We start from the raw sequence: 27,953 nt of genomic DNA, 5'->3' as shown, positions 1-27,953 counted from the left end.
GTGAAAGGAACTGTTCATGAGCACATGGAAGTGTCAAAAATATTTAGTCCAAATCCTACTGTGACATTATCTGATTAAAATATGACCATGCAAATCATTGTTGCTACCACTGTTATATAATTACAACGAATCTTATACAAAGTATGATGCATTGCCAGAAAAGGTTAAACATCCTGCAGAATAAATGACCCAGATCCAACCTTTAGAGACATGTTAGAAAAGTATGTGAATGGTAATTAGGGCCATTCCATGGTAGAAAGGCTAGAACTTTGAAATGCAAACCTATATTGTTAGAAATTAGCGGTGATACTAATTGTAGTTGTGCACTCATATCTTGTTAGAGGTTAACAATGTAGTCAAACAGTCCCTGTCTATGCCGTATTCTGTTAATTCAGAGATCAAAAGGACATCTTAACATTTAAATGAACTGTAAACATAGCAATATCACTGTATTCATCTCTCTTTGAAATGTATAGCAAATCACCTGCGAATGGTGGAAGAACAGGCAATTGCCATACGTTAATCCATGTAGCTAATTACTGGTGATCCTTAGGAAATAGGTCTACTTCAAAGTCTCCCTGATTGCCTATTGTTTGCCTAAGGACTCCGAGCTGTCAAAAGAAGGCCTGGAATTGTATAAAAATGTATTGGGTCCTGATCCTTTTTATCTCAGATCTGCTTGATGCTTCATGCAGGGGAAGCTTAAGTCCTAAGACTGAGATCTCCACTGGACTATAACCTACGGACTAATTCTGAAAGAACTCTTTGCAATTACAAAGCTCACCATCTCTACTATGAATTTGATCTCAGAACTGTACTCATGTCTATATCTATACTGATCTTTTAACCAACATTCTGTCTCTCTTTTCTTTTTTGATAATTTTTAGTTTAGTACATAAGAATTGGCTGTAAGCATGTATTAGGGTAAGATCTGAAATATTCATTAACTTGGGAGATAATGGGTCCGATCCGTTGGGATTGGTAGAACTTTCTTATACAATGAATAAGATTTTCAGTAATCCTCATCATAGTTGACTTGGGTGGAGGCCTGAGGCTGGGTTGCTTTAAGGGAACTGTGTTGTTACCTTACTGGTTACCAAGAAGCTATTATAGAAGCTGTTTTGTGCTGGCTTGGTAAATCTAAGTATTGGAATATCCACCAGCTTTGGGGATTGTCTACCCCATTCTCTGCAGTTCACCCTAATTGAGTAACCTCAGTGCGGCTCCTCTAGCCCTCCGGTCACACCTACCCTAACACATTCCATGCGAAGACAAGAGGCTGATATATTCAGATTAGTGGAGTAGGAAGGTGATTCTAGCAGAATATTTTTGTGTAGAATGGCTGAGTCAAAATATGTGGCAGGGCACTGAGAGATGACCAACGGGTAGACAAGGTTCTAGAGCAGTAGTCTCCAAACTTTTTATGCACGAGATCACTTTTTGAATTTTAGTGCAACCCAGAATCTACCCCACCCCTTCCCTGGGGCCCCGCTTCTTCCCCAAAGCCCCACCTCACTCACTCCATCCACCCTCCCTCCATTGCTCACTCTCCCCCACTCTCACTCACTTTCACCAGGCTGGGGCAGTGGGTTTGGGTGCGGGAACGGGTGTCGGCCCAGGGCTGGGGCCGAGGGGTTTGGAGTGTGGGAGGGGGCTCTGGGCTGAGCCTGGGGCAGCGAGTTGGGATGAAGGAGTGGGTGATGGGTGCAAACTGTGGGAGGGAGTTTGGGTGCAGCAGGGGGCTCTGGGCTGGGGCAGAGTGTTGGGGTGCAGGAGAGGATACGGGGTGCTGGCTCCAGGAGGGGGCTCAGGGCTCGAGGGAATATGGGTTGCTGACTCTGGGAGGAGGCTCAGGGCTGGGGGTTGGGGTGTGGGAGAGGGTTCGGGGTGCAGGAGGGGACATGGGGTGCTGGCTCTGGGAGGGGGCTCAGGGCTGGGGGTTTGGGTTTGGGAGAGGTGCGGGCTCCTGGGTGGCACTTACCTTGGGCTGCTCCTGGTCGGCAGCGCAGGAAGGCTAAGGCAGGCTCCCTGCCTGCCCTGGCCACAAGCTGCTCCCGGAAGCGGCCAGCACGACCCTGCAGCCCCTGGGGGGTGAGCACATTGCTCCACATGCTGCCCCTCTCTGTAGGCACCGCTCCCGCAGCTCCCACTGGCCATAGTTCCCCATTCACAGCAAATGGGAGCTGTGGGGATGGTGCTTGCAGGCAGGAGCAGCACAGAGACCCCTGCACCCCCTCCAGGATCTCAGGGTCGTGCTGGCCGCTTCCAGGAGCAGCGCATGGCCAGGGCAGGCAGGGAGCCTGCCTTAGCCCTGCTGCATTGCCAGACTTTTAGTGGCTGGAGAGCGCGATCGGCAGGCAGAGGCTCCAGGACTGACCAGTTGATCGCGATCTACCGGTTGGTGACCACTGTTCTAGAGCAAAAGACACTGTATGGAAAAAGCAACATGATCTGGTGACAGTGCATATGTGGGATGGAAAGGGAGTTAAACATGACACTGATGTTGGACCCTGGCTGACAGGGTGGATAGGAGTTTTTGACAGCTGGAGAGGACATCCTGTTAATGATCCTTTCTTGACAGGTCTTTTAATGAGGCCCAGTGGGAAAGTACAACTGTAGAGGTGAGTTAATGACTATTTGGTAATTAACCTACACTTCTGCTTCTTAAGTGAAAACAACACGCAGCAGTAAGGCAGCGGGAGCTAGTGGTGGCAGCAGCAGAGGCAGAGATGAAAGCCTTTTCAATAAAAGCTAAACAAAGGGCAACACAGGAGGAAGGGAGGAGTTAGATGATGGAGAAGGCAAAAGAGAGAGGACAGAAAGATAAGTGGCCTAGTGGAAAGAGCCCTGGAACCTGTTCCCAGCTCTGATGTGGGCCTGCGGGCTGACCTGGGGCAAGTCACTTCACCTCCCTTAGCCTCAGCTTCCCTTCTGTAAAATGGGGATAATCAAAAAATGTTTGCAAAGTGCTTTGAACTCTAAGGATGAAAAGAGCTATAGAAAAGCTAGGTATTCAGGTATTATTAGTGTTACTATGGACCATATGAAAGGTGGAAACAAATTCAATTTGAAACGTTACACAACGAGCTCCAGCTTTGTTCTTTCCTGGTCATTTTCAATAATAGACAATCTGTTATAGAAAAGGAGCTTCTGGAGCCCAATCAGTGAATTAACAGGGAAGGCTTGGATCAGCAGATTTCAGGAAGAATGTATAAAAAAAACTAGGTCCTGCAGTTAAACATGACACATCTAGGAACAGAGTCAACATGGGGAAACTGAGACATGGAGCATTTAAGTGATTTTTTCCCAAGGTCACAGAGACTCTGTGGCAGAGCCAGAAATGGAACCCTGATCTCCTGACTTCCAGACCTATGCTTTAATAGAAAGATGATCCAACTGACCTAATATAAAACTGAGCATGGAACTGAGACGCAAAATCTGGATGCAGACTTCTAACTCTTCAGTGTTTGCATGTGTTCAGATCTGGGGGTTGCTCCAGCCCATTACACAAAGAAAACTAGCAACCAAATTCAGGGCCAGGTTCAGATTCTGAAAATGACTTACTTCAAGGTTTGGGGTTTTGATTCAGAGGCATCAGATTTACATACTTTGGGACTATAGAACAAACTTTCTTAAAGGGATTTCACTGATACTTCATGGCTGTGTCCAAATGACCTCAATAAGCATAGGGATCTTTGTGTTGTATGAACTTCAACAGCACTCAGTGTACAGGTAAACATTTCAGTGTGGAGGGACAGTAAATATAGAAGCAACAATGTAGGAAGCAGAGGGCTCACCTACCTGAAAACGATAGAAGGTCCCATCATCTTTCAGGGTAAGAACATGGTCTGAGATTGGAAAGATATAGCCCTGTGCTGCTATAAGACTTCCCATATGTATTGCTTCTACTGTGAGAGGGAAAGAAAGAAAAAGTAGAAATCTGTCAGACAGATGTACACTAGGGCAGCGTTTCTCAAAATGGGATCTGCAAGGGTACTCCAGGGGGTCCATGGGCCCTGCTGATCAACTCCTCCCCGCACCCCCAGTGCCTCTTCCATACAGCTGTTCCCCCGGCGTGCAGGAGGCACTGGGAGGGAGGGACAGGAGCGGAGATGGGGGCAGGAGAGGGAGGGGGCAGAAGGAGGCAGGGAAGAGGAGGGGCAGGGGTAGGAAAAGGTAGGGGGGGTGGGGCCTGGGGTTAGGGGTGAAGTGGGGGTGGGGCCTGGGGCTGAGAAGGGGTCTTGGGGGTCTGCAGCAAAATTTTAAATCAAAATGGGGGTCCTCAGGTTACTAACTTTTCAGAACTGCTGCACTGGAGAATCCATTGCTCTCAGCAGATCTGATGGTGGCTCACAGTCAGATTTGGTGTACCCCTCAGTTCCCCAATAAAATTATACAGAAGTGAAAACCAACCTTACAGTATTGGTACAACTCTACTGAAAATGTTAACCTGATGACTTTAATGTCCCCATTACAGGGTGTCACACTTCTCTACATTGTGAAATTCAATTCAAAGCCCATTGTACATTGCCATTAACGAGAAACCCATTCCAACAGTGAATCCCATCATTTCTCTATATTATACAAACAGATGCTATACTGCTAACAGCATCTTTATTAATATGGCAACAAATTATAGAAAGGGAGCAAAGGGCTTTACTTGGAGGGAAATGCACTGAGGCAGAGGGATGCTGTTTTGCAACTTTTGGCAGCACATGTGGCAACTTCAGTTCCCTCTCATGGAGGCTGCACATTGGGGATAGCTCCCCAGCGGATGTAAACTGTCAACATTTCATTGACTTCAGAGTTACGCAAGTTTACACATGTTGAGGATCTGCCCTTAGGTGTACCGTCAGGGCCCCAGTCTTAGAACAAAACAGGCCTTCTCACCTAGGTAAATGGCTAACAAATGGCTTGAAAGCATTGTACAGGATTCTAGAGTTAGCCAGACAAGGTTCTACAATTCATTGATCTGCTGAGGGACCGTAAATATGATTCATATCCCTTTCCTTCCCACTTCTCTCCTGATGATTACAACCTCATTGCTTTATCAGCACAAGACTCAGTGGCAGACAGGTAACTAGTATCTAATGCTACACACACACACACTACTGGTAGGTTGTTCAGTTTCAACAGTCATATTACCTGGGTCCTCAATGCTGAGGTTCTTCATGAGCCACTGCACAATGTCAGTACCTGCAAAGACAGAAATGCACTACACATGTAAGACCGCAAATGTTTGTGGAGACACACCATGTTTAAACAAGAAGAAAAGATACAGAAATTCAGGTCAATGGCATTTCCTTTCCTATTCCCACTGCAGGCTTGAAGAATCTCTTTACCTGTGTGACACTATTACACATTTATTTATTTAGAGTTATAAACCTGCACAGGTGTCTCATATGATGGACATCTTGATTTAATTTAAATTACACAGCATGTGAATGCCAGAGAATCTACTCTCCGCACAAGGAGTTAGGCTTGTGAAAGCCGCTATTATATCTCAAAGAAAGAAAAGACCTCATTGCTAACACTTTCACCCATAACTGTCAGAGGTGATTCCTAGGCTAGAGCAGTAGAACAGAGCAGCTAGTCAAAGACCAGGGGGTGGGGAAATGACATGTGACTGATGTGAACTAAGCTCATGTCTTGGGGAAAGAAGTGAGACAATGTGTGCCGGGAGGGGCAGGGTGGGGGGAGTTCTCTTTGAATGTGTTGTTTGCTAGTGATATCACTGGAGGTTTGTGGAGACTAGGGAGGAGAGACTGGGTCTGGGCTTTTCAGCTCTAGTCAGGTACAACAAATGCAGTTCTCTTGTAAGAGGTGTAAGACCTTTAGAATTGATTCCCTACATGCACATGGCCACTCTGCTGTCTGCATGAAACACATGGGAGCAGAAAATGTGTCACTGTTCACAGGCAGATCCTATTACTGATCAGTAAAATGTTACATGATGGGATACAAAATGTTGCCACCTTCTTTAAACCATGTACTGAGCTGCTAACCATGATGTAGGCCATGTCTCGAGTAGGCATCCAAATCCCCTCGCCAGCTTTGTAAAACACAACCAGTGTGAGTTGTCCAAAGTCACACAGCAAGTCAGTGGCAATTTAGCAAGTCCATACTGGAGCCAAACTTGGGAAATCCCCCCTTCCAATACAATGCACTGATTCCACATCACTCTGGATATTGACACAACGGCAAGACTTCTTCAACGCACATTCAGTTTAATTAGAAAGGTTTACACCCATGTGCAGGTTTTCAGTGCTCACAATAATACCGTGGCATTATACCGTGCTCTATGTGCTCAGAGTGCTATACCCACAACAACTAATTACCGTAGGGTTCACTCTGCCTCAACCAAACCGGAGGAATTATCCCTTGCATGGAGCACATCTTGTGAGGTCAGATTAAGGATCACAGAAATGATTCACAACATTCTAATATGCCAGAGGAATGAAAGATAAGGACAGGGAGATTAGTCAGTACTTTGGAGATTGAAGGGCAAACTCAGGGTTGATGTATGAAAGTGCCAGTCTGACTTGGATGACACTGCACCCACTTAAACCAGACTTAGCCAAAACAAGTGTGAAAAGACAAAGAGAGCTGGAATATGTGAGAAAAGGTTTAAAAACAGAATTGTGTTGATGAACTGATCTAAACTAGGTTGGAGATTTCTGTACAGAAGTTGAGATTTTAAATAGAGATTAGTATGAGCAATAAAGTTTCGCTCTGCTTTTAAACTTCCCCAAAGTTCAGAGGTGTTTAGATATAAGGTTCGGTTCAGGCCCATCTCTAATTTAAAATTCTAGATGGAGAGGAAATAATAATTGGTTCCTGCTATATATTACTCCACAGTCCATTCACTCAGTTCCTATATCAGCAGCCAATATGGGGGTATTGGCTACAGGACTCATTTTCCCTCTGACTCCATTTTTGCCCTGATTAGACATGTTACGTTGCCACTGCTAAAGACAGTATGTTCGGCTTAATGCATTTTTTAATTATGGAGAAAGTTAAAAATCATGACACAAATGAACTCCCCCCCCAATACATAATCAATATTGTATTGATCAGCTCATAAGGAGCAGCATGTGGAAGCAAGCACAGATCCCAGAGTTTGTTTTGTCTGCAAAAAGGTATGACAATCCCATGAAAAACTTCCAAAAAGGGATCATTTTGAAACTCTTATTCTTTTTTCTCAACCCCATTTTCATTGATCCACCCTGAAAAATTATAATAGTGTGGAAAGTTTACTTGTGCTGTTTAATTTTTTTGCCATTTTATTGTGATTCTTATAAATTACTGGTTTACAGCTTCTGTTAAACCGAAAACTTCTATTTCAACTTTACTGACGGAATGGTGAGCAGCCACGCAAGAATATATTGTTATTTTGTCAGCCCTCTGATACCACACAGTATATGAAGGATCTGAAAGCATAGCCCAAAAATAAATCCAAAACCATCACTTGAAATCATGGATCTTAATCTGGGTTGGTTTAAAAAAAAAAAAAGAGTGTCATTTCCGACTGTTGCCAAGAGATTGGAGGGTTTTATGGCCATTCTCCAGCTTTCCTGAGGCAGGCAGATTATCTTTCTGCTGAGTTTGCTGAACCATTATTTATCTGCCAAGACCAATTATTCAACCTCAGGACAACAACAAGCCTTTCTTTCCCCTGTTAATTACTGTCACTTTAATATCCATGTCACTAATTATTATTCAATCACAATGAAAACACTTCACCCCCAAAGCCACTTTCAACTTATAGGCTTACCTTGGCTTCAGATCTACCTCTGCCATAGGCTGTACCACTACAGCCCAATCTCAGCCATCTACAAAATACTAGTTAATCCATCTCTCAAATTATCAAGTTTGCATTTATCTATAAAAGTCAGGGTAGGGGGAACAAGTTCGATTTAACAAATCCCCTCTTCTTCATGTCCATGATACAAATTCTTTTAAAGCCATTCATCCATAATTAAATTCCTCTCAGAATCTCATGGTCTCCTAGGGACCATGCTAAAAGTTCTCAAACAATTCACTTTACCAAAGAAGGTCTCTTCTAGCTGTTTTCTACGGTCCATATTCTCCTTTTCTTCCCTGCTTTCCTAATAGCTCACCTTACCTGATCACTCTTGTTACAGTGTGTATGGTAACACCCATGGTTTCATGTTCTCTGTGTATATAAAATCTCCCCATTGTATTTTCCACTGCATGCATCCGATGAAGTGAGCTGTAGCTTACGAAAGCTTATGCTCAAATAAATATGTTAGTCTCTAAGGTGCCAAAAGTACTCCTTTTCTTTTTGCAGATACAGACTAACTAACTACTCTGAAACCTGCAATTTAATAGAATACTTTGGCTGGGCTACTTGATCCTGCCAAGTTTCAAGTTCCTACTACAAACTGCGGAGGCATTAAAGATATTTTTAAAAATAATTGGAAATGTTTTTATAATGGAAAGTGTCGGTGACTCAAAATGAAGGAGTTTCTACCATTCCCCCCACTATAATCTATACACATACATTCCTCTGTGACAATATGCCCACTTCAAGGATAGTTAACAGTCTGGGGACATCTATTTCCCCCTTATATAGAAGGACACTATTGCTTTAGGCTGTTATTTGAAGCAGCTGTAGGTGAAGTTACATAACAACACTAAGACTGAATCTATCTGAACATAAAGTATCACTATATCCATTCATCTACAAATCTGGTTTAGAGACAGAATAATAACTTTATATTTCCTGCCATTTCCTCCTTTACTTTTGGCCTTAGCGGTCTCATAAAGGTACCTAGTGTTTCCAGAAGGCCAGTGCCTGTCAGCATGACAAATAGCAAGCCAGCCATGAAAAGATAAAATACAAAGGAATGTTTAAGTGGCATGGCCCCAGCTGGGATGCATTTAAGGAACTGAATCACCACAGCTATACTTAGCACCTTTTCTACCCTACCTAGCCCGATCCTCCTCTTGTAGAAGAGTCAGTCCTATTTTGGGAGGGCCATTTGGAGGGAGCTAAATGAAGCCATGATGGGATTCACCTATCTCCCTCTCCCTGCACTGGAATGGAAAAAGGAACAAGCACAAATAAGTAACCGCCCCTAGCAGTACCTAAAAACCCCAATGACTCACTGCATATAGCAGAAAACTTGAGGGGTTTGTTTACTAATCAGTGGACTGGGTGTATTCCTAACCTGTCAGAGTACATTTTCAAAATCCCACCACACCTGTGTATGCCACTGCATATATTTCTAGGCCTGGGTCCCTAGGGAGAGGAAAACTACTTTATTTGTAGGAAATACAAATACAATTGGAGAGAATAGAAAATTAATTCTCTGAAGAACAAAGAACCCAGAGGCTCAAATTAGTTCTGAAGCTTTAAAGGAAATGCAGAAATGGAGACAGAGCAGGAGACAGGCTTTTAAAAGGTTCAGTTTTTCTTTTTCTGAGTTACTCAAAAACCTGAATAATGGTCTGGGGCAAGCTGCTAAGCATCGGTGATGGGTTTCAGAGTAGCAGCTGTGTACGGCGGCTCAATGCCCAGCCTCTGCAGTGATTGGAAGTATGAGACCTCAAACTACCCAGCTGCAGCATTAAGAATGGAGGACTGAAATTTGCCACTTCAGGAGTGAATGAGACCGTGGTGCAATGTACCCCTACTTCCTTCATTACATACCATACAACAACAATTCCAGATCAGTTTGCCATACAGTTCTGCCTCATTCTTTGTCCAACATATGCACTGAATGAGACAGGTTCTTGAAGAAAAATTCTATATGATCAGGTAATAAAAGACTAGATTATAATGCATTGAGGGCACAAGTAACGTTCCACGGCCACTCTTAACTTTATTCTTTCCTCCTTGATGAGTGCTTAACTTTAAAACCTTAGCATATTTCAAGTGTGTTTTAATGGAATTTTCAAAAATGTGGGTTTTTTTCAAATGAAAAATGAAGAAACTAAATAAATTAGCATAAAATAAATTCCTACCTGTTCATCTGGAGGAACGTTCATGTTTGCTAGACTGCAGTGGAATGCTCTGGACAGGCACTAAATAAGCAAGCAATGAACCAGAAGCCTTTGCCTCTTTCCACACACAACTTTCTATACCATACAGAAGATGACAGAAATCCTTTGGAGTCCCACAATCTTCTATATGCCCCATGACCCACAGTACTTATTCACTAATTGTAGAGAAAGATGCAGCACTGCCTACAAATTTTCCTAAGTTATGCATACGAGCAGAACCTATTGACCACTGGCAACCACTGAGAGACTGCATTACAAAATTCAGTGTGCACAGGCTAAATACATGTTCAAACGCTCATAACTTTGACCAGTCACAACTGTCTCCAGAGCACCACAAGGCAGATCTGTGACGATCTCCCCACCAATTTCCATTTCTCCCATCTATCACAGATGTACTAAAGCTGTTTACAAAAGTCAGTTCTGTCTCTCTTTTTTTCCCTTTCTCCAACAACAGCAAAAGTGTAGTTTTCCCTCTCTCATTTCATTCTTGAGAACCACTGAGCCGTTTTGGCACACATTTTTCAAAACATTTCTCCCCAACTAACACTAAACCTATCAAATTTATTTCACAGCAGAAAGACTGAAAAAGTCATAAATATCCAAAATGACCTTTTACAATATAAACACTTTTGCACACTTAACTACGCAGATTATTCCATACTCTGCTAATAATGACATCAATAAATGATAAATGGAATTGCACCAATGTGTATCTGAGGGGAGCATTTGCCTCCATGGTGCATCTGGGAATGATGGGGTTAATTTTCATGCCTTCACTTCAAGATGTACAGCTGTCAACTTTGGTTGGACAAATTCCTGGCGATTTCATCATATGACTGAATCTTTAATTCCTGGAGCCTCCAGGACAATCCTGGAGGGTTGGCAACCCTAACCAGGTCATGTTAAAAAACAAACAAACAAATAAAACAACCCTTGCTGAAGGACAAAACTGTTTACTATGGAATCTCCCAGCATGGTTTATTTCCTCAGAGCTCAGTCCTAGAGCTTTTCTTTGGCAACCCCCTCAGTGGAAGTTTTGCCTGGGTAGGGAGTTCAGAATCTTGGGCGTAGTACATATTTTGTGTAGTGCTCCAACTTTTGTGATGGAAAAGTGATATCTCTTTGACTCTTCTTCACACTGTGTCACAATATAGGGAAACAGTTTACAGCATTTGCCTGCAAAAAATCATGTAAATACTTACTAGAGTAAGCTTGAAAAGCCCCAGCACTTCTGTCTGAAAGTGTGATAATTAACGCTCCTCATTAGCACTGATAATTGCACTACTCAGTGTCAGCATGGAGCCTCATCACAGCAATAGCAGCATGGAATTTTTAGCAATTAGGATTTTCTTTACATTATGTGCCCTTTAAGTCTTGCCTGTGCATTATTTAGTATTATGGCAGCACCTAGAGGTCCTATTGTGCTAGTACTGTATACATACAGAATGAAAGGACAGTCCCTGCTCCAAAGAGCTTACAGTCCATGGAACAGTTTACAATTTAAGCCCCCAAGTCTACAATTCATAGCATGATGGCAGACTGCTGTGCCTGCTCAGATCCCCCCCTCACCTCCATGGGGATCCACACAGATATAGAAGTTTGCCTATCTGCAATAAATTGCAGGATCAGGGGTTAAGTAGTGATCACAGTACTATGAAAAATAACAAAGGATTATACCTAGTGAATAGGCAGTCCCTGTCCCCAAAGAGCTTACAGTGTAGATAGCATTGTATTACAAAAGTACTACAAAAATAATAAAACAGCTGGATAGCTAGATTACCAAAGTACTATATCAACACTGGGGGAATCTAATGTCATTGCTCTCATGGCTTATTTTATAAAACCTTCTCGATAGATTCATATAATCATAAATCATCAGTTGATATCCTGCTCATTCACAACCTGACAGGCAATCCTCAGCAGCCAAGTATATGATCTGCAAAAGGATGGTGAGCACAAGAACTAGACAGGAGGAGACTTTGGAAAAAAAAAACCATAAAAGCCCCCAATGTTGATAGGCCAAATTAAAGCTGGAGAATGCAAAGTATACAGCTTAACTGTCAGCTTATTAAAGTCAAAGAATAAATACTGTTCTATGAACTAAACTTACAAAATTGAAACAGTACTGATAATGTGTTTCTGTAAAATGAAACACTCTGCCATCAACTTTTATTACTCTTACACTTTGCTAAAAGCGGTGCAAGAAATTTTGAAAAATCAAAACCTAATCAAAGCCTGTAAAAAAAGAAGCTGTGTTCAATCATGATTAATCTGAGGGGACTATGAATGTTTTACTGGTTCTTATGAGTTCAGAAACACTGGGGCTGGAAAAAACCCAGCTGCTTTAAAGATAAAAAAATTATCATGGCTTATAACCTCCCATATTTCCTGGCAACGCTCCTGTCCTCAGCAATGTGATTTGGGAAATGCAAGTTATAATCCCCTTCTGCTTGAATTGATTTGTAGGTGAAAAGCTCTGAGAGGCAAAGGGTAGGGAAATTCTTATAATGCAAATTTTGTCGTTTTCAAGTACAATAAATGTATCTGAAACTTCCCATAAAGAGCTTATTATGAAAGTGATCAAAAGAATTTATATAATGCTCTTCATCTTGAAAACCTTCAACATGTATTAACTAATTCTTGCACATCCACTGTGAGGTAGAAAAGAATTATTTAGTCCTTTTTACAGAAAGGGAAATTGATGGACAGAGAGATTAAGAACAACATTTGCAAATGACAGGTTTCAGAGTAACAGCCGTGTTAGTCTGTATTCGCAAAAAGAAAAGGAGTACTTGTGGCACCTTAGAGACTAACCAATTTATTTGAGCATGAGCTTTCGTGAGCTACAGCTCACTTCATCGGATGCATACCGTGGAAACTGCAGCAGACTTTATATATACACAGAGAATATGAAACAATACCTCCTCCCACCCCACTGTTCTGCTGGTAATAGCTTATCTAAAGTGATCATCAGGTGGGCCATTTCCTGGATTTGTGCTGGAAATGGCCCACCTGATGATCACTTTAGATAAGCTATTACCAGCAGGACAGTGGGGTGGGAGGAGGTATTGTTTCATATTCTCTGTGTATATATAAAGTCTGCTGCAGTTTCCACGGTATGCATCCGATGAAGTGAGCTGTAGCTCACGAAAGCTCATGCTCAAATAAATTGGTTAGTCTCTAAGGTGCCACAAGTACTCCTTTTCTATTTGCAAATGAGGGTGTCTAATGTTAGGTACTTAAATCCATATTTACTGTAGGCATCTAAATAATTGGCCTGATTTTCAGAAATGCAGATTATTCACAACTTTTATTAACTCTGAAAATGTGTCGTACTGAAAAAAGATTCAAAGTAATCATTTAGCTTCTCTGCAATGACCTTATCCTCTTTAATTTCTTCCTTAACTCCCTAGTAGGACAGCATCCTTCCTGCTTCTGAATTAATTTCTTGTTACTTACTTTTCAGTGTGTTGGCCGATAGAAGTGATGTTATCATTGATTACAGTTCATTTATTTTCTACATTTTGCTTCATCCCATTAGTAGTTTCCTGAATGTTGATTGCATAGAGAGACCCATGGAACAAAGCATTGCTATAGGCATCCACACAGACAGTTTATCACTTTGAATTAACAAGAACTGAGATGGCAGGGAAATATCACAGACAACACTGTTCCTGGACTTTTTCTGTAGCCCTCCTTCTCTTCCTCTTCCCTGCAAAAGCCACTCTGAGAATGTTGGATATGGAGGAAGGCAGGAAAGGATTGCTCTATTATAGGTGGAGCTGGTTAGTTAAGGTTGTCTAACTTTATTATAAGGCCCTGTTTTCAGCTGTGCATAACTTTGCCAAACTAACTGTTTGGGTCAAAATTTTCCATGTCAGGTGTCTCCTTCAGGCTTAATATTTTTGTAGTTTGAGCTAAAATGGTTCAACTGTTTCCAAGAATGAGGTAAAAGAAAAATACATTGTTTTGTCCATGTTAAAAAAATCTTATAGCCATTTAGCTAAGAAGCTCTAGTATCCCCTCGCTCTGGAGAAAGAATTTTGAAATTTAGCAGGGGGCTGCCCAGGTATCAGGGAGGGCCTTTTTCCATCCCGGTGAAAATTTGCCCATGTTATAAGCCTGCAAAAAATTTCAGTTCACACATGCTTTGGATTGGACTGCTGGAAGAGAAGTAATGGTGTCACGGTTAAAGCAATTGATTGCTGTCCTGGAGAACTGGATTCTATCCCTGCCTCTACCACAGAGTTCTTATGTGACACTGAGCAAAACACTTGAGGCAAAATTTTCACAGTTGTCTGTTCTTCCTTTTCTGGGTGCCCAAGGTGAGACATTTGGGGCTAAACTTGCGGAAGTGCCAAAGGCTCACAACTGCAGCAGACTTGGAGCTGTGCTTTGAACATATGAAGTGCTATAAAAAAAGTCAAAGCACTCTTAAAAATTAATCAGGCCCTAAGTACACAAAATTAGTGGATACTTTTGACAATTTTAGGTGGGGTGAGATGCATTCTGAGAGGCAAAGCTTGCACCATTACACAAAGTGCAACATTTCCACGTGTCTTGTCTCCTCTGACACAAAACTTGGGCAGCATAGCACCCCTCTGCTGCTTCAGAGAACATGCCAGCAAAAGTAAATGGATACGCTAATCAGATTATAGAGGGTTAACCTCGTCATTTATTGAAAGCCCATTAAAGTGAATGACGAGGATGTTTGCCTTTCTCCTTGGTTTGTTCTTGTCATTGAAGCAAGATGGGCAGCACTTCTGCAAGAGTGGAAAAATTCTCTCACAAAGAGGGGAAATGTCCCAGACCCAACTTGTACTGTAGGGTGATGGAGCACATTCCTGCTGCAAAGGAGGTTAGAGGAGATAGCTTTGGAAGGGGAACACACTGTAGTCATGGGGACGGAAGGGGAAAATAACATGAACAGCAGAGATATCAGAGAATGAGACCCATGAAAGACACAGAACTGACACTGTTGTAACTATGATCCAGGCAGAGATTTCAAAGCTTCTTCAGTTTTGATATAGTTTAAATTAGTTCATAATGTAAAGGCTGCAATTTTAAATCTCTCAACGTTCCAGTCAGTCACTTTGGTCTTTCCTTCCAGTATGTTTATTTCATACAGACAGGCACACTCAGAATTTGGCTTTATACATCTTAAAAACAGACAGAGATTAACATTACAGGATGCCTCGATCCAAAAAGTCCCTCTGCCATGCCTCCTCCCAAATGGGCTCCTTGAACTTCCCCTCCCTGATCCCCTGGACAGACTTTTGGGGTATGTCAACACTGCAATTAAAAAAACCCCACAGCTGGCCTGTGCCAGCTGACTCCGACTTGCGGGGCTCAGGCTAAGGGGCTGTTGAATTGTGGTGTAGACATTTGGGCTCAGGTTGGAGCCTAGACTCTAGGAACCAGCCAGGTAGGAGGGTCCCAGAGTTCAGGCCAGAACCTGAACATCTACATCGCAATTAAACAGCCCTTTGGCCTGAGCCCCATGAGCCTGGATCAGCTGGCATGGGCCAGCAGCAGGTGTCTAATGGCAGTGTAGACATACCCTTGGTTTCTCACTGTTGAGTCAGGCTGCTCAGATCACTAATATAGAATTTTCAGGGTCCATGCTCAGTCTCCTGCTAATCCATAGGCTGACACAGCATTCTCACACCCAAAGGAAATAAAGCAAAGCATCCCTGAAGACCAACCAATGAGTGCTGAGGAATCCAACTGGCTGAAAGTGAGCTAAGGAGTTACAATATCAGTTATCCTGTACTTAGGACAAACCAATACAGGCCCTGGACTGGTTGAACATTCTGATATCTGCTTTCAGTGAGGTGCCAGGCCACATTCTGATATCACTCACAGTAGTGTATATCAGGAGTAATTAAACTGATTTCAGTAGTTAGACTATGACCGATTTACATTGGTGTAACTGAGATCAGAATCAGGTTTGCTGTCTGCAGAGACGGGCCTGACCAAAACCCTAAATCTAAAATCTACAAACTTTGGAGGGGTTCAAAATCAGAATCTGGTACAGATTCAAATTTTGTGAATGACCCCCATCTGTATACCAGGCCAAACCAAAGCCCCAGAGGTAGCCTCCTCTCACAAGGCCAAAATCTAGGACAAATTTAAACAAAGGTTCAAAATTTCTGACTTGTGCCCACCTCTACACATCTCAGGAGATGGATCTTCCTCTCTATCTTAGGTATTTATTTGGCCATATGAACACCTCAAGAATCTTTAACATATTTATCCTCACAATGCCCCTGTGCAGAAGGGAAGTGCTATTATCCTAATTGTACAGATGGGAAACTGAGGCACAGAGAGGCTGAGAGACTTGCCCAGAGTTACACAAGAGTCTGCAGCAGAGTCTTCAGCAGAGCAGGGGATTGAAATTGGGTCTTCTAATGGCTAGGCTAGTGACCTAACCACTGAACCATCCTTCCTCTCCATTATTCACTGAATGAACATGAGAGATGGAAAAGTTTACTTTGTGTTCATGCAGCCTCAGCAGCAACACAGTTATCAGCATTTACAAGAAATAGTCCATTCACCCAATCCATACTTTAACTTGCTGGCACACTGAATACTGACCTACCACAGACCTACCTCAGCTGGCACCTAGCTCAGCTGGCAAGCACTGCAGATGGTTAAGGATGTATTTTTATCCGCATCTACATTTTTAATAATGTTAGACTTGCTTTTCCACCCTCTCTAGCATTAAATTACACCAAAAATGACTGAAAGCAGCTTGTATAATTTATCAGGTTGGCCTTTAGCCATACACTAACATTTAGACACTGCTGTCAAAATAATTCGGAAACAAAATGGCAAGGGAAGCAATTGAAACATTGCTGGAATCCGGGGCTTTGAAAATTCTGGTGTATATACATATTTCATACTGACAAGCTTTAAACAAACAAAAATGTTCTGTCATGTAAATCAGACCTTGACAGTTTTTCAATAGCAGATTCTCTTTTTAAAGGAGAAGGAAGAACTGTAAAACATCAAGAGCCAGATACTTGATGGGGTAACTCAACATAGTTCCACAATTATCTGATTCTCCACTACCTCACACCTTGTGTCATCATTTACACCTGCACCCAAAGGGAACCAAACATTACCAAATCCAAATGCTTCACTCACACAGTAGTGTATTAAGACACTCTTTGCAAAGGTATGAACAAAAATGCACAGTGCAAGGTAGAGGAGAACCAGGCTCCAAGTGACCCAGCATTTCAAATTATTTGGTATAATATTTGTTTACTAGAGACCTGACCCTGAAGTCTTTACATAAGCAAGGCTCTCATTGATTTCAGTAGGAATTCTGTCTGCACAAGCACTGAAGCATTAGACACTAAGAGCTCTGGCCATGATAAATCACTATATTTTGCTAGGAGGTCAAACAGTTCCACTATAACTGCATCAGCATTACCTGTGTATTGTTCTGGTGTAGATGCAGATTGAAGGAGAACAACAGCTTTTCCACCATGAGAAGAACCCTCTGGTCCTGACTTCTTGCTAATATTCTCCTCTCAGATAGTAAGGACAGCCATGTGCAGTGCTTGAGTTCAGCAACACCAGTAATATGAACTGGGGAGTTTAGTACCTAACAGCCCTGCATCTTTTATTCTTCCTTGTAGGTCTGCAAGAGTTGAAGTCTGAAACATCAGCCATGAAAATAAAAGGTACTGTACTGCATAACTCCCTGCCTTTTCCCATCTCTTAGCAGCTAGAGGCTCTAATCTTGCAAAAGCACCAATGTGCTTGGAGTCATAGGGTACGTCTACACTGCAATGTAAGTCCATTTACACACAAATCTCTCAGACTTGGGCTTGGACCTATGCTCCTAGGACCCTGCGAGGCTGAAGGGTCCCAAGCCCTAATCAAGCCGCGATGCAGGGTTCAAGCCCTATTACTTTTCAGTTAGACACAGCCCTCCCCCGACTTGGGGCCTGGAAGTCCATCAAAAGTATCCCATGGGCAAGCTTCCTTTGTCTTCTCTATCCCAAGAATCTCCAGTCCACTTCAGTGAAAACAGAAATCACTCCCCTTGGCATATGGCAGCAGCTCAGTGAGTCAGCATTAACTCTTCTATTGTCTTTGGTCATTGAGCTGAAAACACACCTGCAGAAAGGCTTCTGTGTTTGCAATGGAGACTGGAACAAGCCTTCTGCAAAGTGCACTGCTTCACGGTCACAGGAGCACAGCCAGATTTTGGAAAATCCCTGGTGTGAGGCCAGGAAAACTGTGGACTTTATGAAGAGTACCAGGAATGGCCATGCATCCCAGCAAATTGTGAAGAGGTTGTGAAGAGGAACGGTTCAGGCTGGCTGCATGCTTGAGGTCAGGGTTTTAGCAGGGAGCAAGCACTTGCTTTGCTGTTACTATAACAGGAATGGCAGCTAAGGGAGGAGGATAGAGGTTAGCAGAAAGAACTGCTTGAGCAGCTCATATCACTAATGATTGCAAGAGTGAGTCCCCTGCAAGTTACCCTCTGCTGCAGTCCAGAAGCAACTTGGAAGACTCTTGGCTGGGTGGCCCACGAAACCAGCCCCCATAAGTGGCAGGGCTGGGCAACCCACACAGCCCTCCATACTGAACCCCTCCCCTATGGAGCCTCCCTCCCACCCCCACCAATAGCACCAAGTGCACAACAAAGGGGGAGAAAAGGAAAAGGGGAACACGTGGCCAAGGGATATGCCACAGTAGGGGGGTTCTGTCTTGTACAATGGCTTCACTGGTTGTACTGGTTTAGGCACCTTTTTTCCCCGGTAAGGTTCTGTTTTAGTGGTGTTTTGGTGTGGTTATGGCAGCGGGCCTGCCTGGGAATGGGGGAATGTTGTACTTTTCTAATATATGTTTATAAATACAGTTTTTCATTTAATCAAGAAAGTTTCTTTCTAGCATAGTAAAGGTAAACACATGATCAGGAACAATTAGGAATTAGTATGCAAAGACTATCCCTCGATGCAGTTATCTATAGCAGAGGCTCTCAACCTTTCCAGACCACTGTACTCCTTTCAGGAGTCTGATTTGTCTTGGGTACCCCCAAGTTCCACCTCACTTAAAAACTACTTACTTACAAAATCAGACATAAAAATACAAATGAGTCACAGCACGCTATTACTGAAAAAATTGCTTACTGTCTCATTTTACCATACCATTATAAAATAAAGCAATTGGAATATAAATATTGTACATACATTTCAGTTTTCAGAGTAGCAGTCGTGTTAGTCTGTATCTGCAAAAAGAAAAGGAGGACTTGTGGCACATTAGAGACTAACAAATTTATTTGAGCATAAGCTTTTGTGAGCTCATGCATCCGATGAAGTGAGCTGTAGCTCACGAAAGTTTAAACTGAAATAAATTTGTTAGTCTCTAAGCTGCCACAAGTCCTCCTTTTCTTTTTACATTTCAGTGTATATTATATAGACCAGTATTAAGAAGTCATTGTCTGTATGTACTGTACTGACTTCGCTAGTGCTTTTTATGTAGCCTGTTATAAAACTAGGCAAATATCTAGATGAGTTGATGTACCCACTGGAAGACCTCTGTGTACCCCTGCTTGAGAACCACTGCTCTATAGCAATTCATACCTCAATCACTCCTCAAATCAACCCATACTGTGAATACCACTGCCCCGACCCCTATTTCATAAGTGGTCATGCCATTCATAAGTACATTGCATGGAACAAAACTCCTCACCCCTTCCCCAACCACTGAACCCCCCTGGCCAATCAATGAGCCCCCCGCCACAGGCACATTCATAAAGGAACTATTCCCCCTCCTCCATTGCGTCATGCAAGTCCACAATGTGGAAGCGCAAAGTATCCTTTACTTCTGTTGCCTGGGTACATCCAGCTTCAGCTGGGGTAGGCGCACTTGCTGGCTGAATGTACTGGTTCAGCAGCCCCTCGCTCTCATAGGTGCTCTCATATTCAGGGGGAAATAGCTCACCTCTGGCTTCACAAAGATAGTGATGAGCTCAGCAAACCACAGTAATGCTGACAGCATCGATGACCCTGGCATCCAAACAGATCTGTAAGCATCCTGAACAGGATTTCAATCTGCCGAAACCACATTCAACCACCATTCTGCACCTGATGAGAGTGTAATTAAACCATCTTTCAGCAGGGCCTCTGAGATCAGGGTATGGTTTCATAAGCCAAGGCAAAAGAAGGTATGCAGGGTTCCCCAGAACAATGGTGGGGACAGTAACTTCATTTATGATAATGTCATGTGGTGGGAATAGTGCCCCAGCCTGTCCAAGAATGAAGACTGCCGATTGGCAAAAAACACAGCATCATGAACTTACCTGTGCAGCCCATGCTGACATTCATAAATCGCTCTCTGTTGTCCAGGAGGGCCTGCATAACAATGGCGTAATACCCGTTGCAGTTTATGTAGTCATTTGCTCCTTGAGGAGGGCAAACTATGGGCACATGAATCCCATCAGTGGCTCTAGCACAGGTAGGAAACCCCATTCTCTCAAAGCCAGCAATTACTTCAGTAATAACTTTTATGCCTGCCACCTTGGGGTAAACCACATGCCTGATTGCCTCAGAAACTTCCACTGCCACTTTACCCACAGTCAATTTTCCCACACCAAACTTGTTTGCAATGAAGCTAAAGCAGTCTGGGGTAGCCAGCTTCCAGACAGCTATAGCAACCCAGGTCTGGACCAGCAAAGATGGCCTCATGTGTGTGTCTCTTTATGCTGAAGGGTCAGGGCAAGCTGCTTACAAAACTCCAGAAATGTAGTTTTCTTCATGTGAAAGTTCTGGACCCACTGGTGGTCATCCCAGGTCTGCATGATGATGTGATCCCACCAGTCTCTGCTTGCGGTCCTGCTCCAGAAGTGCCAGTCTATGTAGGGGGACATCATGAGAGTCATGAGCAGTATCTGCCACCGAGAGTTTGCCATTCCTGGGTACTCCTCCTCCTCCCGTTCCATCATAAGCTATATTAGGTGCCTTTGGTGAGCCAGAAAATGCCACCGAAACATCCACCAGTGCCCCATGGAAGCTTTGTTTATTTTCTGACACAGAAGTAAAAGAAAAAGCAACAGAAGTTCTTGAAAAATCACCTCCTCCATGTTGTTGGCTCTGGTAGCTAGGAGGACACTGAGCAAAAAGACAGCTTGGCAGGCTGTGCTGGTGGTCAGTTCAACTTTCCTGTAACGTGCAGGTTTGGACATTCAAGTTTCAAGTTTGACCATGGTCAAAGGGCTAGAGCAGCCACTGAGTCAGGATCAAGTAAACCTAGACCCTCCTCCCTGACAGGCGTTTGTCTAACCTGTTCTTAAAAACCTCCAGTGATGGGGATTCCATGACCTCCCTTGTAACCTATTCCAGAATTTAACTATCCTTTTAGTTACAAAGTTTTTCCTAATATCTAAGCTAAAACTGTTTTGCTGAAGATTAAGCCCATTAGTTCTTGTCTAACCTTCCAGGGACAAGGAGAACAATTGATCACCATCCTCTTTGTAGCAGCCTTTAACATATCTGAAGACTGTTATCAGGTTGATCCCTCATCTCCTTTTCTCAAGACTAAACATGCCCAGTTTTTTAACCTTTCCTCACTGGTCAAGTTTTCTAAACCTTTTATCATTTTTGTTGTCCTCTTCTGGATTCTATCGAATTTCTCTATAACTTTCTTAAAACATGGCACCCAAAACTGGACAGAACGCTCTAGCGGAAGCCTCACCACTGCTGAGTAAAGTGGAACAATTACCTCCCGTGTCTTACATACAACACTCCTATTACTATACCCTAGAATGATATTTGCCTTTTTTCCAACTGTTGGTTCAGATTCAATTTGTGATCCACTCTAACCCTCAGGTTTTTTCCCCCAGCAATACTGCTGTCTAGCCACTTATTCCCCATTTTCTCTTTGTGCATTTGATTTTTTCCTCCTAAGTATACTACTTTATACTTGTCTTTATTGAATTTCATCTTGTTGACTTCTGACCAATTCTCCAATTTATCAAGGTCCTTTTTGAATTCCAGTCCTGTCTTCCACAGAGCTTGCAACACCTTCAAGGTTGGTATTTTCTGAAAATTTTAGAAATATACTTCTGTCATTTTGAGAGTGAATCATTGATAATTGATCTTTGTGTATGGCTTTCAGACCAGCTGTGCACCCACGTTATACTGATTTCATCTAACCCACATTTCCCTAGTTGGTTATGGGTGTCATGTATGACTGTGGCAAAAGCCGTGCTAAAATTAAGATAGATCACATCTATTACTTCCTTCCTACCAACTAGGTCAGTAATTCTGTCAAAGAATTAAGTTGGTTTGGCATGATTTGTGTGACACAAAGGCCTATTGGTGAGAACTGTCAAAGGGTCACTTTTCTGTAACAGTAATTCCTAACAGACCCAACAAACTCACTACACCCAACAATTGCTCACATAGCATTTAGCCAAAGAAGGTCAAGTGAGGTTCTGATAAAAGCTTGATCCTCATAGTTGTTGTGAGATGTGTGTATGAATGATATTTAAGGAGGTATGTATGGCTACAGCTACACTACCAATTTAAGTCAACAAAATGCATGTTGCTCAGGAGTGCGAATTAGTCAATTTAAGCACCAGAGTGGACAGCGCTATTTCAGCAGGAGAGCTTCTGCCATCAACACAGCTGCGGCCGCTTGTGGAGGGTGGATTAATTAGGTCGACAGGGGAGCTCTCTCCTTGATTTAGAGTGGCTACACTAGAGCATTTACAGCAGTGCCGCTGCACGCTCTCCAGTGCAGCCACAGCCTATATATACCAGAAAACATGTTTTAAAGTCTGAATCAAAGCAGGGCTGCCAAGCAGCCTGACCAGACAAAGGATGTATATTCACCTGCCTTCCTTGGTTCACATGTAAAATGGGCTTTGGAAGCACACTTGCATACAAAACCAACCTGAGGAGGTGAAGGCAACATGAAACCAACACTCCAGAGGATAAACCTTGGGGAATCGAAGAGGAAGGTAAAAAAAGACACCCTCCCCCCTCTTCATCCTTTACTGAGGAAGCAAAAAGGATAGTGCTTTTTGCATTCATGAAAAAGAGATCCCAGCCATGTCAGTTGGAGGTGCTCAGAAATGACTTTAGGTGAGAAACTCCTTTAGACGAGGAGTTAGTCTGTTAAAATTAAGTTGAGACTCTAGGAAGAGTGTTATACTTCTTGTTTTATATGTAACCATTTCTACTTCCATTTGTTAGCCTTACTCACTGTCTCTTAACTTGTAGCCTTTAATAATAAATTTATGATTGTTTTCATTATATATATATAAATAAATGTTTACACACACACACAAGTGCTGGGATGTTATTTTGGATCTCATTCTAAGTTGCATCTAACAAGCTTGTGTGTGCACTGTTCCTTTCAGTACAGTTTACAGCGTAATTTCTGTGAATGTCTGGTGGTTGAGGGCTGCAGAGGAATGCCTCAAGGAGGTTCAAAGATTGGGGTGCATTTTTGAACCTGCAAGGCAAAGTAAGGGCTGTCAGAGCCCTGAGGAGATTGTTTGTGTGGCTAACAGACTGGTGGGGTCAGGGAGATGACACCCAGTTAAGCACAAGCAGATCTTCCTTTTGCTGGAGATAGGGGAGTAACAGGATGACTCAGACTTGGGCACCCTAAGAAAGCATCAAAAAAGTATCTTTCCAGGTATCAAAGTTAGGCTGACTGGGCTATAATTCCCCAAATTCTCTTTGTTCTCCTTTTTAAAGAGGAGTACTATGTTTGCCTTTCCCCAGTCCTCTGGGACCTCACCCATCCTCCATGCATCCTTGGAGATAATCATTAACGTTTCCAAATTTGCTTTAGCTAGTACCTTAAGTTCCCTAGGGTGTATTTCAACAGGCCCTGTTAACTTGAATACATCTAACTCACCAAAATATTCTTCAACTTGTTCATTCCCTGTTCTGGCTTGTGTTTCTTCCCCCTTGTTGTTAATATTAATCATGTTAAGCATCTGGTCACAATTAGCCTTTTCAATGAAGACTGAAGCCAAATAAGCATTAAACAACTCAGTCTTTTTGGTGTTGTCCATTATTAGCTCTCCTTAGGAATCCTATTTGGGGCTCTGCATGGGTGTAAGCATCCAGGTGAGCAGATCCCTTTGCAGGATCAAGGCCATAGCTAATTTCTTCACCAATGATGACTCTCTGTATGAGACACATTTATTAAATTATTACCATTCGTTGCCTGTTGTAAAGGTGCTTGGCACTGTCCAGAACAAAGGGGAGACATGGGCCCTACTACATGGAGCTTTCACTTCCAAGAGGTTTTTAGAGTTAGGATTAAACGTTTAGAACATGTAAACCTATTCCACATCCAGTGCAGCATTTAGCATACATGTTATGTTTTTTTACATTTTTATTTTCAGCCATCTGGCGTGGAGTTGTGTCCACATAAGTGAGGGTAGAATATGTCCCTATATAAGGAGGAAATTTTATTAACCCAGCATCATGCCTAAACCTCTGCCCACAACTAGAATACCAATTGTTATGCTTATTGCTGAAAGCAGCTAGAAAGGCCTTTCTGAAACTTTAGCACAACTAAGAGACCAGGAGGAAAGGAGGACGTGAGTGACTTCGCGGAGTAAACATGACCCTGTGCCTTCCTGACCTGAGTTTTTTCTGAAGCATGTAGTTTTGCAAGATGGAAAATCTGGCAAGAGTTTGCTATTGCTGTGTGAAATACAGCTGGTTAATGGAGGGAAAGCTACGCACTACAGGCTGGAAAATTCCACACTGAATTTAGCTTCTGCTCAGCAGTTTTTCTTTTGACGGGCAAGCTATGCAATACTAACAAATTGGGTATAAAAAGAGGGAGAAATCTGAAATCAATGGACACTTGAACACCTTAAGTTCCCCTGCAGATGGAGGGCCCGCCACTGGACATGTACAGTTAGCCTCTTGAGACCTCCTCAAGCCCTTGTTTAACTATGAATTTGGGGTGATCTACTAATCTGTTGCAGACATGTGTAAATGCTGGAGAATAAAGTTGCTTGTATCTATCATCTGGATGGACTTGTCCCCATTTGATTTACTTCCTGCCACCACCTTGCAAAGAGTAAAGTTACCAAGAGCTTTGGGTTCAGCAAAACCCTGGGTAACATCTAATACAGAAGCCCAATCCTATTCTTAAAATTAAGAATTAACTGCTTTGTTGAACATGTTTTAGTCCCATTGACTTCATTTGGACTGAAGTATGTGCTGAAGTGCTTTGCTGAACAGGGATGGATTTAAGCACATGGTTAAATGCTTTGGTCAACCGGGGACAAAGATAGGAAGAAACTGGGTAAATTAAGAAAAGTGTTTATTTCCATTTATTCATCGCCGTCGTTCCTGCTAGAGTTTTACTATTGGCGGAGACAGTACCACATGATCCCACAATCTAAAAACGAGATACCCCTAAACTAAAACACCATCAAATTTAGGACAAAAACAAAACATACACAGGCTACAACATTTTAGTTTGAAGAGGAAAGTATTGATTCTTGAGTTGAAAAAACGCTCTCCAGTGGTATATTGTGCCTAGCACAGCAATTCAATCTCTGCATGTGAATTTTCCTCAGGCATTTAATATCAGTAGATTCGGAACTCAGATGCCGCTTAAAATTTTAGTGCGCTTCTTCATGTGTGTACATTCTTGATTAAACGGTCAGATTTCTCACTGATGTCTATAGTAGGGCTTTCAAGTAATTAAAAAAATAATCGTGATTAATTGCATGATTAAAAAAATTAATCATGATTAATCACACTCAAACAATAATAGAATACTATTTATATGAATATTTTGGGATGTTTTCCACATTTTCAAATATATTGATTTAAATTACAACACAATACAAAGTGTACAGTGCTCACTTTATACTGATTTTTTATTATAAATATTTGCACTGTAGTTCAGTCACTTTAAAATGTAAAATAACTGCATTCAAAAATAAAACAAAACTTTAGAGCCTACAGGTCCACTCAGTCCTACTTCTTGTTCAGCTAATCGCTTAGACGAACAAAGCATGAAGGGGCATATGAATGTCTAGCATATCTGGCACATAAATACCTTGCAATGCCGGCTACAAAAGTGCCATGCGAACGTCTGTTCTCACTTTCAGGTGACATTGTAAATAGGAAGCAGGCAGCATTATCTCCCGTAAATGTAAACAAACTTGTTTCTCTTAGCGATTGGCTGAACAAATACGACTGAGTGGACTTGTAGGCGCTAAAGTTTTATATTTTGGTTTTGAGTGCAGTTATGTAACAAAAAAAATCTACATTTATAAGTTTACGCTTTCACAAAAAAGAGATTGCACTATGGTACTTGTATGAGGTGAATTGAAAAATACTATTTCTTTTATTATTTTTAGAGTGCAAATATTTGTAATTAAAATATAAAGTGAGCACTGTACACTTTGTATGCTGTGTTGTAATTAAAATCAATACATTTGAAAATGTAGAAAAACATCTAAAATATTTAATAAATTTCAATTGATATTCTATTGTTTAACAGTGCGATTAAAACTGTGATTAATCACAATTATTTTTTTAATCATGATTAATTTTTTTGAGTTAATTGCATGAGTTAAGTGCGATTAATCAACAGCCCATAAAATTTCTGTTTTCATTGCCAGCCTAGTACATAAAAACATATTATTATGGACAATAGGATGTGTATCCAGCTCTTTACTGACATTTCCACAACCTTCCTGTCTCCTAGGCTTACAACTTTGGTGTAATCTCTGACTGCCATCACTGCTTCTCTCCTCATATCCAGTCTCTAGGTCCGGTTGATTTTTTCTCTTCATTGGTACCAGGGTCCTCCATTTCCTCATTGTGTCCGCTGCTAAAATTCTTGACCAAGTATTGGTCATGTCTCTCCTTCCTGACTATACCTTTCTCCTATCTGTCACCTTTCTCCCTCCAATCTGACACTGCTAAAGTCATCGTCTCTTGTCGTGTCACTTCCTTCTTCGAATCCCTCCATTAGCTATCACGTTAAATTCATACTTCTTGTCTCCATCATCCAACTCCATCTGCTCCTCCTCTCTCAGCCTCATTTCTTCTCTTGTGCACTCCTACACTTGGAATACTCTCCCAACTGCTGTCTACAAAGTGTCCTCTCCTTCACATTACTCTTTAAGGAACACCTATTCGAGCAACGCCTCCCCCACCTTCTTCTGAGTCATAACCCTCACTTCCTACCTCATCCGAATTGTTGCCCAACATCTTGTCCTGTGTATCTTACGCTGTTAGCCTGCTCAGTCTGCATTGCTAAAGTGCTGGGCACATTTACGATGCCATAGAAATTATTAATAATAAAAAACAAATAATTGGGTCGTGATTATAATCAAGGAGCAAGTAAAAAGCCAGTAGGAAATTATTTGCTCTTTCCTAAGCTAGACCGATTTTGCAGGATTTGGAGCAGTAAGAAATGCAGTGAAAAATATCAATTAACTTATTTTAAATACATAAGCAATATAATGCATTTACTTCCCTATGGCATCAAGCTCCCAATCTGCTTTACAAAATAATCTATACAATGAGGAAGCGTTCAGAAAAGCAGAAAGCAGATGCAAACAAATACTCCTGCAGTTTAAACAGTCTTTGTCATGCCAACAGAGTCTGGAGGTTGCAGCTGCAGACAGCATCTACAGCTAAAAGACTCAAAGTGATTTTTTTCCAGCTAAGAAAACACTGAGCTTAACTAGCAAAATATATTCCTTCTTTCCGACAGGTTTACAGTCAACATTTTATTAAGATCCTTTACAGGCAATATGAATCTTGATCTGGAAAACAGAATTTGTGCTTAGCTTTCAAACCAAACACTGAAGACTGCATTCGGTGAGAGACCTTGAATCTGGAATAGGCTCAACGAGAGACTGAATCTTGTGCCCTATTCTGAATCAGACATCAACATTT

General features: G+C 42.1%; 1 protein-coding gene across 5 annotated transcripts in view; it reads right to left on the bottom strand.

The window, feature by feature from the left end:
• RGS6 (regulator of G protein signaling 6) overlaps positions 1-27,953 on the bottom strand; it is a 526,529-nt gene that overhangs the window by 123,733 nt on the left and 374,843 nt on the right. For all 5 annotated transcript variants that reach the window (XM_048853871.2, XM_048853873.2, XM_075129659.1 and 2 more), the window contains 2 exons: positions 5,146-5,196; positions 3,802-3,908 (listed from right to left, as the gene is read on the bottom strand). In XM_048853871.2, the coding sequence (XP_048709828.2) occupies positions 3,802-3,908; positions 5,146-5,196 (158 nt within the window). The remainder of the gene's footprint in view (positions 1-3,801; positions 3,909-5,145; positions 5,197-27,953) is intronic.

The sequence above is a fragment of the Caretta caretta genome, chromosome 6, assembly GCF_965140235.1.
Source record: "Caretta caretta isolate rCarCar2 chromosome 6, rCarCar1.hap1, whole genome shotgun sequence".
Taxonomy (NCBI): Eukaryota; Metazoa; Chordata; order Testudines; family Cheloniidae; genus Caretta; species Caretta caretta.
This window is presented reverse-complemented; position numbering and strand designations above follow the sequence as displayed.